The sequence below is a fragment of the Callospermophilus lateralis genome, chromosome 7 (assembly GCF_048772815.1).
Source record: "Callospermophilus lateralis isolate mCalLat2 chromosome 7, mCalLat2.hap1, whole genome shotgun sequence".
Lineage (NCBI taxonomy): Eukaryota > Metazoa > Chordata > Mammalia > Rodentia > Sciuridae > Callospermophilus > Callospermophilus lateralis.
In genome coordinates, this window is record NC_135311.1 from 89,504,415 (window position 1) to 89,521,627 (window position 17,213).

The 17,213-nt window shown below is 39.9% G+C and overlaps 1 protein-coding gene across 1 annotated transcript; it reads left to right on the forward strand.

Moving 5' to 3' along the window:
* The first annotated feature begins 346 nt into the window (after positions 1-346).
* Diras3 (DIRAS family GTPase 3) lies at positions 347-1,024 on the forward strand. Its single transcript, XM_076863572.1, has one exon. It carries the CDS (start codon positions 347-349, stop codon positions 1,022-1,024), a length of 678 nt encoding a protein of 225 aa, XP_076719687.1.
* The last annotated feature ends 16,189 nt before the right edge of the window (positions 1,025-17,213 follow it).

The following is a 17,213-nucleotide window of genomic DNA, read 5'->3' on the forward strand; positions in this document are numbered from 1 at the left end:
ATTTAAAGGAGAAAACAAAAGCTAGATCTTTGCACTTTAGGTGCAAAATAGGTCCTCTATATATTCCTTGCAGGTCCGACAGCCCACACCAACCCATGTCCCCGTTTATAATGTGTTTGTTTGCCCCCAAAACAGGACTGGGAATTTTCTTCCTGCAGTGAGCCCTTCTGAGTGCAAAACGGCACAGAGTGAACCTTCCCCAGGGTCCCAGTGGAGCAGCTGATTAGACTTTCTGACACTCATCTCTCTCTCTCTCTCTCCCCGCTCCCCCCCACCACCACTTCTCTCTTCCCCACCCTCCCCTGTCCCTTCCTAGGCTTCTCCCACCAGCGGCTAAGTTGCAACAATGGGCAATTCCTGCTTTGGCTTCAAGGAACGTGTGCTGCAGCGCCTGCAGCTTCTGCCCGCCCTGCTGATAATTCGCATCTTTCTGCCACACCGAAAGGTTAAAGATTTCCGTGTGGTGGTAGTCGGCTCCGCTGGAGTGGGCAAGAGCACCTTGGTACAGAGGTGGGTGCGCGGCACCTTTCGCGATTCGTATTTGCCGACGATTGAAGATACCTATCGCCAGCTAGTGGGCGGCCAGCGCCGCATGGGCGTGCTGCAAATCACCGATGCCACCGGCGGCCAGCGCTATCCTGGTCTGAAGCGCATGGCCATTGCCAGGGGCCATGCCTTTATCTTGGTCTACTCAGTCACCAGGAAGGAAACCCTCGAGGAGTTGAAGCCCTTCTATGAGCTGATCCGCGAGATCAAAGGAAGCAACCTGCATAAGTTCCCTATTGTGCTGGTGGGCAACAGAAATGATGAAAGCCCCAGAGAGCTGGCCCTGGCGGATGGTGCTGCCTGCGCGCAGGAGTGGAATTGCGCCTTCATGGAGACCTCGGCCAAGGAAGACATCAACGTCCAAGAGCTGTTCCGCATGCTTCTGTACCACAACAACAAGCCCACTACCTGCCTGGAGAAGAAATCCCGAATGACCCGGGCCATCGAGAAGATGCTTGACAAGTACATGGTCATGTGAGCCCCGACCTCCGCAGCCCAACCTTCTTATCCTGTAGTGTGCAGAAAACATGGACTAATCCCAGTGTAATGTGTCCCATGTGCATCATTGATTTCTGTGTTGTGACCTGGACTGTAACAACTAGACTTCAATAAATGTACACAAGTTGATAACTTTTATTTTTCCCAGGCAAGAGAATTCAATTATGAAAGCATTGGTACTTGAGCAGGAGGAGGGGAAAATAAAAAGAAGCACCACGCATTAAAAATAAGACTGTAACTGTTGTAACTGTTATTGTGTATTATTTGTAAACATTTCAAGTCCCGTAAATGCCTAATCATATCTTTCCATTGTGTATATAATCATTAAGAAATGTGTTTTGCAACAAAAGCCTTGGCAAATTGCTGTGAGTCTGGATATACTGAACATGAAAAAAATGAATATTCTGTAGTTGAACATTGAGACTGGGAACAGAGAAAATTGTAAAAGTGAAACTTGCTCCTCAAAGATGTGCTGATTGTCATTTACAAATGTTCAGATAAACTACATAGCAATTTTAAAAGTGTGCAAAAATTCCTTGACTTAATAAAGCTTTTCGTGTATGCAACTGGCTGTAAGAATTTCTTTCTCAACAGAAAAGTGATCATTGCATTAAAATTTAAACCACATCTGTTAAAGGTTTCTAATAAGAACTTCACACATGAATGCCTCTGCCCTCTTGAATTAGCTACTGGGAGAGGGAGGGGTTGAAGGGGGTCCCTGCAGGGCAAAGCTGTTTTGTATCCAAAACCTTCCCTGGACTGATACCCAGAACATCTTGAAGAAGATTCTCACTGTGTTGCTGTCTCAGAGGAAGCAAGATGCAAAGCAAACCTCAGTGTGCTGTTGCCTCAAAAGTCTTTGCTCAGGAAATATTGACTATAGAAAATGGGGAGGAAGATGGGGGTTGGAGGGGGGAATGGGTGGGATTTTAAAATTTTCTGCAGAAGAGAGCTTTAGAAATAATTACATTGGGACAAAATTTTTGGAGGGAATACATAAATACACGTATCTTTGGTAAGCTTTTTTTTTTCCAGTGTGGGGGAGGTGAAAGAGATGCTCTTTATCTTGTGAATTTTTTTCACACTATTATTGAACAAATAGCTATTGAACAATTTCTGAATAGAAACACATAATTCTCTATAATGGGAAGAAGCACACTGTTGGGAAGGACTCATAAACATCTATTTCATAGTAATATACACAGAGTGACAGTTTTGAGCTTAGAAAATTTGTTTAGTGACTTGTTTTCAAATAATCAATTGTTTAAGGTTTTCCCCATTCACTTTCTTAGCAATTATTCTCAACTACTAGAACTTACCTAAGTGACTCTACCACATTGGTTTTTATGAACTCTATAAAAAAAATTCTTAACTAAAGCCCTTAATATAGTAACTCCATTTCTAAAAGAAAATACTCAAACTTGGCTATTTTCCAGAATTTTCCTTGAAAACTATCGCATTCGTTGTTGCCCTTTATAGATGAACAAAGGGATTACTGAGGATTTGAATGGCAAATACTAACCTTTGAAAAGGACACATTTTTTAATATTACAGATAATGCTTAATAAAAATAAGAATAAAATTTTAAGATGCCAAATATTAACAGTCAACATGCCAATGTTTCTATACTCTAGAAAACATTGCTGTAATCTTTCTCCATGTTCTACACTATATTCTTTAATCCTCACAACCCCATGAGATGGGTACTTTTAATGCCTGTTTTGCAGTTGGGGACACTGAAAAATGTCACAGAACTAGCAATCAACAGAGCTAGGAATTGAAGCCAAGTGTTCTGCTGTAAGAGTCAGTGTTCTTACCCACTGTAGTGTCCATTCATCCCTCAGTATTAACAGGGGATTGGTTCCAGGATCCCAACACACATCCCACAGGTGCTAAAATTCATGGGTGCTCAAGTCTCATATGTAAATAGCATAGTATTTGCACATCACCTACATACATCTTCCTATAAGCTTTAAATTTTCTCTAGATTACTTGTAATACCTAATACAACGTAAATGCTGTGTAAGTAGTTGTTATACTGTACCATGGGGGAATACTGGCAAGAAAAAAAGTATTCATGTTCAGCTAAGTTTTGATTTTTTCTCCATCTATGCAGCATGCACAGTGGATCCTGTAGAAGTCACAAACCATAGGTTGCTGGGAGGGAGTACTTCCCAAGATGATTAGTCAAAGGATGAATTAGCTCACTTCTCATTTGTATTGTACAAGGGGGGTGATCAAGCTTCCTCAGACCTTCTCTAGAATATTGTATGGGAGACCAATAGACAAATCAACAATTCAACATGGTTAGGGTGTTTTAGAAACAGGAACGATGAGCACTTTACACAAGGAGTTGGAAAAGTTTTCTCCAAAGAGATCATATAACCTAAATCATTAGGTCTAGTACTGGCTTAAACAGGGTGCTGTGGGTGAGGAAAAGAAAGGGTGATGTTTCAGGCAGACAACAGTGAACAAAGTCCTGACGAAATGTGTGAGCCTGAGAGATAATGGCATGTTATCGGAAATGGATGAAGCAAATTGCAGAAGATGAGCCTGAACAGAGTTTAGCGTTCATCCTTTAGAGGTAATGGGAAATGACCAAAGAATTGAGACAGACCTGATTATATCTGTATTTAAAAAAAAAAAAAAAAAAAAAAAAAAAACCACCACCACCACTGTGGGACCTCAGTGGAAAGGGTCCTGAAGAAAGTCAGGCAAATTAGATAACTGTCAGAATGTTCCAGGAATGAGATTTAAGTAAATGCTCTAATCACTGCCAGAGGACATGGAAACAAAGGGACAAATTTGATAACTATTTAGCAGGTAGAATAGCTGGAGCTTCATCAAGTGTTGGAATTTGGAAGAAAGGGAGAAATTAAAATGAGTGCTATGTTTCTAAATGGAATTCCTAGGTGGGTCATAGGGTCATTAACAAAGACCAGAGGTGCAGAAAAAAGAGAGAATTGGGGTGAATATCTATTTGCACATGCCCCTATGAACAGTAAGTTACATTTTTGATAACATAATTATAAGGTGCTTATAGGATGGGCAGATAAAGGTTTCTAGTAGGAACTGGACTGGGATTAGGGACTGGAGAATGAATTGTGAGTTTTTAGCATACAGCTGATGGCAAGGCTGGAGAGGGAGAGAAGAGGGGGCAAGATCAAAGAATTTAGGGGAAAAAATCCTAAGGAGCAGAAGTATTCAGAAAACTACTAACAAAGAGGAAACTGTGAAGGACACTGTGAAGTGATCAAAAGATAGGAGGAGACATGATGCACAGTAGTCAATGCTGAGAAAGAGATTTTAAGAAAAAAGTGTATGTAAAAGACAATTAGAAGAATATGAAGAACAAATGTGCATTAGAAAGTGTAGCTCAGATTTAGCAGTTGAGAGAGACTCTGGTTCCAGGCAGGACACCCATCCCTCCCATGCACTCTCATAACTAAAAGAATCCTGGATATAATGCAACAAATAAGCAAAGAAAAATACTTAAAGATAGAAAAAAGTAGACTGCCTGGAAGCCTTCACTGTGGGAAACACGAGGACAGTGACTTCTGAGTTTCCTTGTTGTCCTTCACACATCCTGGACAAGACACTATAAACATCCCCAGGCCAAAACCACAAACAGGCACAGACAAAAAATAAAAGACAAGAAAAAGCACATTTCCCTAAACCAAAGGACCCAGAAAAGAGTGGTTTAACAATAGGACACCTTCTTAGCAATATCTGTCTACTCCAGATAAACACCAATGGCAAAGCCCCTCTGCTTCTCCACACTTCCCAGAGTTCTTCCACCCTGCCCTTCCCTGCCCCTTGGAAGCAGGAGAAATGGCTTTGATTTCCCCTTCTGGTATTGTTAGGAGCAGGACAGAGCAGGAAGCAAATCCTCTATCCCAGATCCCTTCCACCTCTTTCCTGTTAGTAGGGTGATGTCAGTGGGGCTGAGCAGTGAGCTAATGCTTTGAATCCCCTTGTTGTCAGTCAATGCTTGTCCAGAGCTGAATAAAGCAGAGCCAGTCAGTGCTCCCCCCCCACCCCCGCCCAAGGATATCAGCAGGACACAGTGGAGAGAAGAGGCTTCAAATCCATCTGGCATCAGCAAAAATGTATAAAGCTAAGTAAGGTGGAACTAGTTGGTGTTTCACTCCCTCCTTCCATCCCATCACTAAGTGTCACTGGGGATCTGAGCATAATTACACCCCAATGAGGCCGTGCAATTCCATGCTCACTATTGTTGGGAAGCATTCTATGGGACTGAGAGGGAGCTGAACTTCTACCCCCTCCTTCTGCAAAGAGTCACCAATTAGTCAGCACTCCACTTCTCGTGAGGTGATTGATGGAATGCAGCAGAAAGCAAAAAATTCATACCCACTTAGTCCTTAAACTACACCTTAAGAGGGTGAAAACTGGGTTAAAAAAAAAAAAGATTAAATAGGATCCAGAGTATTACGGCATAATAATGCAAATAGCTAGGATACAATAGAAAACCATTCATCAAAACAAGAACCAGGAAAATTGCAATTTGAATGAGAAGAGAAATCAACAGGCACAAATACCAGGATGAATCAGACTTTGGAATAATCTGAAGAGAATTTTAGAAAAATTATGAATTCTTCAAGTAAAAAAAGAAAGAAAGAAAAGAAAGCCTTGGCATAGAAGAAGACGTTGTAAAAAGAATCATATAGAAATTACAGAACTAAAAGATAGACTAACTATAAGAAAATTCTTACTTCATAGGTTCAATAGAAGAGCGGAGATGACAGAAGACAGACTCAGTGAACTTGAGGACTGATAAACAGAATTCACCCAATCTGAACAACAGCAAGAAAATGGAACAAAAAGAAATGCAGAGTGTCCAACATCTGTGGGACAGTAACCAAAGTTCCAACATTCATATTATTGGAGTTCCAGAAGTGGGGGCAGGGCATTGTCAGGGTAACACAACTGCGAGTGCTGCCAAGGTCAGAAAGAGAGTGGACACTGGATCCCCCACTCCATTCTCTTTCCCACCCAGGCCACCCCTTACTTCTCATGTCTATGTCTTTCTTAGCACTTGGCCTGGATTTCTCTTCCACTTGGCAGAGTCACATATCAAAATTGAAGGCATTCTTCAAGACTCAACAAATGCAAAATCTATCAGAAGCCTCCACGTTTTCATTTCCTAGAAATGAGAAGCAATTCTCTCACCCAGTGCCTCTAGTTCATATTCAAGTTAAGTTTGGGCCTGGCTCTCTGACCAGGCTTAATGCTGATCTTCGACTTTTGACTCACAGTCCAGCTGGCCTTGGCGCCTCCCTAGACTAACTCTCTGAGAGTCATAAAATTTTGTTCCTATCTTCCAGGAGCACCATCAGTTGGGAATCGGAATGTTCATATTTCACAGTTGACCCCTCACTTTACTATTTTTTAGTCTCATGCCTGAGCAAGTCACTTCTCTCGGCCTCAGTTTCCCCATCTGTGTTTGGGGGATGAAAAGTTCTGCTCTATCTGCCCCATCGAGTGGCTAGAAAGAAAGGAATAGGCTGTGAAAACACTCTGTGAACTATAAGAAAAACACAAGTAAGATCATTTAAGTCAGCTTCAGTGAAAGAAAAGAGCATTATTTGTATTTATGGCTGTGGGAAGATTCAAATTGCTTAGTTTGTAAAAGTTGACAATTCTGAGTTGGGATTTTGGCCAGAAGGCCAACCTCCTTGTGTGGGAGTTGGTAATGACTTTGTGGCACACACTCTCCTTGCCAGACTTGTTAAATCTGTTACATTTCAGACTGTTTCCTGAAGATAAAACATTTTATAATTATGGTCTATTTAAACCTCTTATTTAAAAAAAAATTATTCCAAAGTTATTTCTAAATTGTCCGTGGCAACATCTTGAATATCTGCAGTAAATATCACAACCAAGAAATTGATGCTGAAACAACCTAGCAATCTTATTCAGAATATCACCAGTTTGATATGTCCTTGTATATGTGTGTGTGTGTGTGTGTATGTGTGTGTGTTTAGTTCTAGGCAATCACATTTGGTTCATACTATTGCTACTACAGTCAAGATGCAGAAGGATTCCATCAATATGAGAATCCCCTGTGCTGTTTTACTGTCATATCCACCTCCTTCCACCTGCACCTTAGGCCCTAAACACTGGCAGCTACTAATCTGTTCGCCATATCTATAATTTTGTCATCTCAAGAATGTTATACAAATGGGATCATGAAGATGTACCTTTGTGGCTTGGCTTTTAAACTGAGCATAATCCTCTTGAGATTCACTCACTATGATATGTGCATCAATAATTCATTCCTTATTATCCTTGAGTGGCACGGATGTGCCATAGTTTGTCTAATCATTCATCCATTGAAGAACATCTGGGTTGTTTTCGGTTTTGGACTATTACAAATAAAACTGCTATAAATTTTCACCTACAAGTTTTATGTGAACATAAAGTTTCATTTCTCTGGGATAATTGCCCTAGAGTACATTGCTGGGTCATATAGTAGTTGCATGTTTAGTTTTATAACAAGCTGCTGAACTGTTTTCAGAGTGGCTGTAACATTTTATTTTCTCACCAGCAATGTGTGAGTGATCTAATTTCTCTGCATCCTTACTGACTTTTGGTGTCATAACTATTTTTGTTTGAATTTTAGCAATTCCAAATAATTGTGTAGTTATATCTTATTGTTTCTAATTTCCTAATATCTAATAAAATTGAATGTCTTTTCATATGCTTATTTATCATCTATATATAACGTCTTCTTCAATGAAATGCATATGCTTTTTTCTCATTTTGGGATTGGATTGCTTGTTTTTATAGCTGTTTTGAGGGTTCATTATATATTCTCTATCCTACTCCTTTTTCAGATGTGATTTTCAAATATCTTCTATCTCCTAGATTGTCTTTCCATCTCTTTCCATCTTTGCAAAACAAATGTCTTGTTTCTTAAGGTAAGTAATTTATTTACAATTGTTCAACTATATTAATTGTATGAATTAATAGGTTTCACAGTGACATTTCTATGCATGCATGTATTGTTCTTTGATCTTATTTACCCTCACCCCACCACTTCTCTTTTCCCTCTTCCCCTAAACTCCAGTATTTGCTACCTTGTAAGATTCTTATTTGTTACTAAGCATTACCTACAATATTAAAAACATGTCCTTCCCTTTTTTAAGTATATTTTTTAATTGTAGATGAACACGATACATTTATTTATTTTTATGTGGTGCTAAGGATCGTACCCAGTGCCTCATACTTGAGAGGAAAGCGCTCTGCCACTGAGCCACAATCCCAGCCCCATGTCCTTCCCCTTTTTAAAGGTTAGTATTTTCCTTAGTAATCCCTTTGCTCATCTATAAGGAGCAACAATGAATACCATACAGTTCTCAAGGAAAAGTAAAGTTCAGCTCATAATCTTGGAGACCATTTCCCAGACTGGGCTGCTTAGGGTGAGACCTCTACTGATGCCATGACCACCAGGCTACCACCTGTGTCTCCAGGGCAGAGGCATTGTTTGACCTGTAGGAAAATGAGAACTGCCCTGGTCAGGCTACTAGTTAGGGCAGGAGTTTCCCGCTGCTGTGTCTCCCAATTTCCCAGTGTTTCTAAGTATTTTTACTTCTGTTTTTCCCTTTAAAAAAAATCACTTAAATTCTATAAAAATGGCAGAAAACAATTCATCCAGCTTTGATTGCAGAAACCTGAAACTGTCATCAAATGCTCTCTCCTCCCTGGAATCTCATAGAAAAAGTCATGCACTAAAGAATCTGGAGATGGGAATTTGATGCTCACTTGGCTGTTACTAAGCTGTGGGCTCATGAGCCAGCCACTTCATCTGTCTAGGTCTTTGTTTCACTATATCTAAACTTCAGGAGACAACTGTAGGCCATCTAAGCCAGAGTTCATTTCACGGACAGTTATTGAGAATCTGTTATATGCCGGGCACTGCGTCCGGGGCTGGGAAAAAACAAGGAAGAAACAGAAGATAGGATATTCCATTAGGTGCGGGATGTTTTTTCCTTGTTCATTACCCTTCTAGCTAATTCTATGTAATTGCATATAATAGGTGGAATGATAGCAAATAGAAACTAGTGTAGACAATTTGAGTCTAGAGAGATTTAGTTCGAGGAATCCGTCGGATGCAGATGTTTGAAGGGCTAGGAGAACAAAAGTCAAGGGGCTGCTTGAAAAAAAATCCTAAAGTAAAGGGTTGCAACTGGTGACTCCAGCTGCCTGTTTTCAAATGCTGCCCCACTGGATAGATTTTTTTGTCTTTTCATCCCTCTAAACATTATGTTAGAGTCTCTTATTGTCAGATACCCTACTCAGAATGATTTATGAAAAGGGAATCTGGGTCACAAAGAGGAATGGAGAAGGAGCAATGCTAATACTGAGTAGAGAATGGACAATTTGCTGTAAGTGATCAATAAATGCATATAAATGCAATGAATAAATTGAAAAACATGCACAAATAGTCACAACACAGTGCGGTAGGTAATTATGATAGTAGTGCTTCTGTTAGGCCACGGGGACACAAGAAGGGCAGTTTGCCCAGCCGGTGGAGGGAGCAAAAGAAAGATGTGGTGTAAGATAAGGAAGACATTGAGGGTTAAGATCTATAGATTAAGCTACAAGTAAGAGAAAAAATCTAAAATAACAGTGACTCAGACAAAACAAAAGATTAATTCTCTCTCATAGGCAAGAAGTTTATCACTAGTCTACCTGGGGACAAGATGGTGCTCCAAGTTTTAGGGACCCAGATTCTTTCTCTCATGTCTCTTGGTCCACTTTCTATCTTTTCCTTTGTGATTCAAAATGGTAGCTGAGACTCCAACCCATTACTCACACATTGCGGTCAGTAAGAAGGAGGAGAGGGAGAAAGAAAAAAAGAAAATATGACTCTTTGCCTTCATGCACACTTCCTTGGGGTCACACTCATCACTCCCCTGCGTCACACTGTCAGAAGTTAGCCCATGCCCTTCTTCCTCTTGGCTTCAAGGGAGGATGGGAAATACTATCTTTATTCTAAGCAGATGTGTGCCCTGCTGAGTTCAGGGTTTTGTTACCATGGAAGGAGAGAAGATAGGTGAATGCCTTAGCAGTTTCTGTTATGTCACCTTCCAAGTTCACATGATCCAGTTCCAGAAACTCTATTAGCTGAGGGGTTGTCGTTGGTTGTTTTGGTTCTCAGTTCAGACTTTCTCTGACTCTCCTCTTTAAACACCATGGACATATTCCATGGGGTGCAGCCTGTGCCAACACAAGAAGAGGGATGGCTGAACTATCCAGACTCATCCCTTCCATGAATCTTGGCTCCCTTGACCATAATCCAAATATTTGGACAAGATGATCTCTCAGGATCAACCCCCCGAAATCCACCGGTGAGAGAAAGTTTGCATGACTGCTTCTGAGATGGGTGGAGAAGTATGTGCCTCCTTTAACACTTCTGAGGAGATGGAATGTATAGTCTTTTATTTGCACTATCCAACATAGAGCACCAGCCTCATGTGATTGTTGTGCACTTGAAACATGGCTGGTTCGAAGTATGATGTGCTCTAAATATAAATATATAGTCTGGACTTAGTATGAAAAGAATGACTGTAGAACATCTCATCATTTTTCTGTTTACTACATGCTAAATGATAAATGGCATGGGTTAAATAAAAATATTATTAAAATTACTTTGTGTTTCTTTTTTACTTTTTTAATATGGTTATCAGGAAATTTAGAATTATATGTATGTGACTCATCTTTGTGACTCATTTTATATTCCTGTTAGGCAGTGCTGATCTATAAGAGGGGCTATTGGAACAGATTTCTAATTTGAATTTGATTAAATACATTAGCCAGGATCAACACTCAAGTGCCTTAGAAAAATGGTAGCATATATTTAAAATATGATGTGTTGTCAGATGTCCAAGGAACTTCATGAATTTCAAGATTAATAGAAGTGCAACAAATCCTCTGAGGTATGTTGGCATACAAATGAATTCAAATAGTACATTTATAAGCTACATCTATAAACTTAGACTAACAGGCCTGGAGCTTGGAAAAAGAAATATGTCAGACTTCTGAATTCAGGGTGTTGGTAAGGATGAAAATAAATGAAAATTGAAAATATCCTCACTGTACTGATAGGGTGTTTTTTCATACTACTGATACTGACCCTCAGACCTGTCATCCATTTAACATTGAGAAGTGAAAAAAAGTGAAGTAAATAAACCTAGTGTGGAGATAAATACAATTTTTTGCAATCCAAGATCCAATAAATGTAACTATTTGACACCAGTGTTTTGGATATGCACAAGTGAGTTCATAGGTGTTCATTGATTCTGTCCTCTAGGGCAGTGGTGTGGCCTGGAGAAGATCTCACAAATGCAGAGTAGCATTAATGTTTCCCATATTCTGCCTCAAAATTTCTTTCTCAGTCTCCTCTGAGCACATCACTCCATACCCATTCCCCCAAGCAGCCTGGACCGTTTCTTCCTTCGTAAGCAACCAATGGTGTTAGCTATTCGTTTGTTCAAGATGCTTTTCCTTCCCCTTTCTATTTATTGAAATTTTATTCACCCTTTAAGACCCAGCTCAGATACAAAATACCCATCTCCCTGATGTCTTCCCTGATTTTCAGCAATTTATTCACAAACATTCTAAACAGTTGACAATAGACCAGTCCTGAGCCAAGCCCTGGGGTACAGAATCCCAGCTTCCAGAAGCTCACAATTCTAAGCAAGAGAGATGCGTAGGAGAATTGAAATGCACCTCAGAATGTGGCAGTTGCTGTCAGATGAGTCCCATTCTCCACTTTGCTGTCAATCTACATGGGTGTGAATCTCACCTCTACCAATTACTGTGTGACCTTGGGCAGGTACTGACATTCTCTAGGCATCCTTGTCCCCAGGCATAAAATAGAGATGTAAAATTGATATCTTTAAGACTTCTACATGGCATTTTTGTAAGTATGGAATAAGTTAACACAGAAAATTCTTAGGATAGTGCCTGGCACATTATGAACAATTCATAAACATTAACCATTACTATTATTAATAAAAGAAATTGCCTGAACCACCATCAATAGGGACTCCAGCTTTGTTAAAAGAATGAGGTAGTATGGACCAGCACTCCAAGATTTATTTTAAAATTTCTTCCATTTGAGAGTTAATGAGTGTGTGAGTGTGTGGGGGTGGGGGGGTCATAATACATATTAGGAAACTCTTCTTGAAAGGTATTCAATTAATCATTAATAGTTATTGGCTGCTAGGAGGGGAGTGTAAGTTAGTGAAGAAAGGAGGCCCACTTTTCATTTTATACCCTTTAATATAGGTTGTATTATATCACTGTGTACCTGTATATATTTTTTAATTTTTTTAAAAACAACAGATAATTTCCTTACGTGTCTCAGCAGGAGAGACGAGAATCCAAATCTTCTGGCACCAATCCTGCACCTTTTTCACTTTATTTAATATAAATCTCAGTGAGCAAACACATGGTCTCATTTTAAAACAACCATAACTGTATTGAGCATCTAGCATATGACATTTAACAGATGAGAGTCTGAGGAAGTTCAGAACAGGTAAATCAAAGGTCTCTGTTGAGATTGCAGAAACTGGGATCTCACCCAGATCCAAAATGAGTCCAGAGACAGAAAATGTGAATTTAATGTTTTCTTTATTTGCTATCTGGCCTTGTGAGTTGTACAAATGCAATAGAGTAACCCCTATGAAGATACTGTCCATCATGCTTGACACACAGTAAGTCCTCAACCCATTTGTTGAAATAGATTGATGTTTTTCATTCCCTCTTTACCTGCCCTAAATAAGCCTTCCATGGTTAATGCACATATCCTTCTACCCAACACCCACTGCCTCTGGACTCTTGAAAATTATGTTTACCTGATATTTGCAGAAGAAGCACATCTTTTAAAATTCCATTTCTAAAAGCTCTACATTCAGGCATGGGGGTGACCAGCCTGCCACGTTAATGCATGTCCTCCTGTTACTCTTTTTGCTCTGAAAGCTCTTGTGGCCTCTTTGTGAAGGTAGTCATTAATCCAGAGTGGGAGAGAAACACTGGGATTTGGAGGGAAATTACTTGTAATTGCAGCTCTCTATTAGTATGTTTTTCTCTGCAACCTGGAGCTGAACATTGTGAAATGTATTTGTTCCCAGTGCAATTTAAACATGAATTTAGCAGTGTTGTGAGGCCAGGCTATTTGAGGACAAGGCAGTTCTTCAGTTGTTTGAAACTCTTGTTTGACCATGTCTACCTGGATGATAGAGCCTGCTGCCCTATAGTAGGGACATTCCTTAAGGTGCTAGCTTTAATAACAGTTCTGCCACTCTTAACTAGCTGGGGTGGGGGTGGGGGCTCTGGAAACTTCTGTGGACAGCTGATTTTAATCTTTAAAATGAGAGGATCTCAAACCCAAGGCCTACCATGAGCAAGTAGGGAATATAGCCTGATGAAATATGGGGAAATTATGCCCTAACTACAGGCAGCAGCCTCTCCTTAGATCTATTGGGAATAAGGGCCCAGTGTCCATGTTTTTTGTTGTGGTGGTTGTTGTTGTTTTTGAGAATCTAAAATTTATTAAATATTGGAAACTGATTAGAAAATTCTATTTGGGCCCAATTATGCCTGGAGACCTCAGGCTAGAGAATACAGGAACCTCTTTAATACCTGATCTTGTGATGCCTTCATTACAATCTAATATCGTGCTTTTTCAAAAAGCAGTGTTCATAACAGCTCTGTTGTGAGAGTGGAATCAGATGCCCCATTTCTATTCTGTAGTACTAGTGTGATCTATCCCCACAAAACCTGTTTCATATCTGGAAAATGATGACCCAATTGTCTTCTGCACTTTTCCGTGCTCTGTGAACTGTGTTTAAAGCTGTGAATGAAACATAGACCATCAGTATTATTGTTTGAAGATAGAGAATGCCAACGACTTGGGAGAAAGAAATTGCAAAGTTTTTGAAACGAGGAATCCAGACAGAGTTCCAGAGGTCAGGAACATGGGCTATGGGCTCAGACCATCTGTAAGCAAAGTCAGGCTGTCCTACTTCCCAACCTCACGAACTTGGCCAAGGGCCCGGGTTTCCTCATTTGTAATACAAGTTTCTTCCTTACAGCATAACCAGGCATGTCAATAAAGTGACCTCCAGGAATTCCCATCTCCTAGTGTTCATTTGTGTGTAATCCTCTCCCCTTGAGTGTGACTTATATGACAAAGGCAAGGGGATGTCATTCCCGCGATTATGTTACACTGTATAAAACTCCATCTTGCAGTAAGACTGGAGACTCTCCTGCAAGCTTGGTGAAGTGAGCAGCCATGGTGGAGAAACCTACATGGAGAGGAATTGGGAGTAGCCACTCGGACCTGAGGACACACCCAGTCAACAGGCAGCAAAAGCAGCGTTGCTGCAAGGAAATGAATTCTGCCGACAACCTGAGTGACCTTAGAAGATTATTCCCCAGACTCTTGCTTCACAGAAACTGTGAAACATCATATGTGTGTTATGTAAGCTGCTGTGTCTGTGTTAACTTATTATACAGCAATAGAAAACAAATACCTTCATAGTTGGGCATCATTACATGCAGCATATGAGTTAATATTTGTAAAATGATTTCATTTTGATGGTATAAAAATGTTAACAGAATCATATTCTGGATGACAGTTTATTATCAAATACTGATTGAGCCGATAGAGATTTTGCTTCTGTGTATGACTGTCCTAGTGTCACGGGTTACCCCTTTTGATTATCTCAAATTCATGAGACAACACATCATTAAAAGTCCTCATTCTCACCCTCACTTCATAATATAGCACCTCGTAATATGACACTCCCATGTCACCCAAGAATTTCTGAGATTTCCCTTTCCCCAAAACAACTGGTCAACCAACTACAAAGTCACTTAGCAACTGCCATGTTTCTCCAGATTTACTAAGTCCCCCAATGGTAGAGTCCAAACACTTGATACTGTTCACAATACTGAAAAACAGAGGATCTCAGAGAGGCCATGGGTCTCATGCAGAAGTGAGAAGAATTGATTTGTCCCAAACTCTGCACTCTTTGTCACCTGACCCACAAAGTGGCAGGACATCTCATCAAACCTCTTACAAAGACAGATCTGTTTTAAACCATAACTCCACGGAAGACCCAGACACTTTCCTTTTTTCTCACAGCCCACTGACCTACATCTTGTTTGCCTAATTCAATTTAACCCTTTTCCAGTTCAGCTTTCCCTAGTTGTCCATTGTGGGTTATATTTTCATAGTAAGATCTGATTATACTCGGTCCTTCTCCTCTGGCATCATTTGCTTGACAATTTTCCAACTTGATGGTCTATAAGATCCATGAGTGTGAAGCCATATGTGACTTCTGCCGACTAGCACATCCCTGATGTCTACCACCATGTCCAAACTTAGTAGTGCTGAATGAACACGTGTTAATTAAGCCATGTTTTATAGAAGAAATTAAGACTCGGAAAGGTTAAGACTCTTCCCAGGGCACAGACCTAGTAAGTCACAGAACTTATTGAAACCCACCTTTGCCTAAAAAACCCTGCTCTTATCACCATAAACCCAGAGCACAGCCCTGAACTCTGCTTCATGACTATACTCTTACCCCAAGGGAGAGCACATGCCTGACAAATCTTAAGTCAGATTTTGTTCTTAAATTAAAATAAGCAACCAACATTTTTCCACTGGTAAAAAATAAGAAGTAAGGGTTGGTAATGTGCTCAGTTGCAGAGCTTTTGCCTGACATGCATGAGCATCTGGGTTTAATCCTCAGCACCACCAAAAAAAAAGGAAAGAACTAAATATATTCTCAGAAATGCAATACCCTATTGATGGAGATAAACTGATCACTTTGTGGCTGACTTTGTCACAACTGAAGCAGAAAAGCTTCTTGGGACCTCAGATCCTAGTAACAGACCAAACAATTTTTTGGAAGCATCAGAAAAAAAAATTCCTTCTTACATCTCTAGAATGCAGCAGGAGAGGATAGTTTCTCCATAGGACTTGGAAATTCTACACAGGACTGGCAGGAATCTGGAGAGGCCATGACATAGGACACAACAGGAAGGAGAAGGCAGGTTCTAATCCTGGAGTATATAGTAGATACCCAATGGGCCCCTAACCTGGAGAGGGATATTCTACAGAGTTTTGCTACCTAGTGATTGAACCCAGGAGTGCTTTACCACTGAGCCACATCCCCAGTCTCTTTTTATTTTATTTTGAGACAGGGAATCACTAAGTTGCTGGAGAGTCTTACAAATTTGCTGAAGCTGGTCTCAAGCATATGATTCCCCTGCCTCTGTTTCCTGAGATTATAGGTCTGGGCTATGGCACATGGCTTATCATATCTATTTTTTTTTGCTTTTGTGTTTGTGCAAAGTTTTCCCCTCTCAAACATAATTCCTTGAGAACAGAGACATTTTTGTTTTGTTTTGTATTATCTTCTCAGCACTTTGAAGTAGTGTCTGTTTGAAAGGCACTTTTTATTTTTTGTCTCTCACTCTTTTTCTGTTGTTCTTTATATATATATATATATATATATATATATATATATATATATATATATATGACAGTAGAGTGTACTTTAACAAATTATACATACATGGAGTATCACTTATTCTAACTAGGATCTCATTTTTATGTTTGTATATGATGTGGAGTTTCACTGATTGTGTATTCGTATATGAACGTAGGAAAGTTATGTCTGATTAATTCTACTGTCTTTCCTATTCCCCTCCCCCCTCCCTTCCCTTCATTCCCCTTTGTCTAATTCAATGAACTTTTATTCTTCCCTCCCCCTTCCCTTATATGTGTGTTTGCATCCACATATCAGAGAGAACACTCTACCTTTGGGCTTTGGTGATTGGCTTATTTCACTCAGCATGATAGTCTCCAGTTCCATCCATTTACTGGCAAATGCTATAATTTCATTCTTCTTTCTGATAAGCCCTTAATTAATGTGGATTAGATGATTGAATGAACAGATGATCCTGTCTGTTTCTGAAGAATCTGAGGGGCTTGGTAAAAATCACAATTGCTTTGGTCCAGCCTAGAGAGGTGAAGTCATCAAATTTAAAATAGGACCTGAGCATCTGGTTCAATGGTTAATTTTAAGGCCTAAGAGCCAGTTGTTAATAATTCAGGAGTTTTGTGA

Bases quoted from the DNA above. Each gene is read 5' to 3' on its own strand.
- Diras3 (XM_076863572.1), top strand. From the start codon at position 347: ATGGGCAATTCCTGCTTTGGCTTCAAGGAACGTGTGCTGCAGCGCCTG.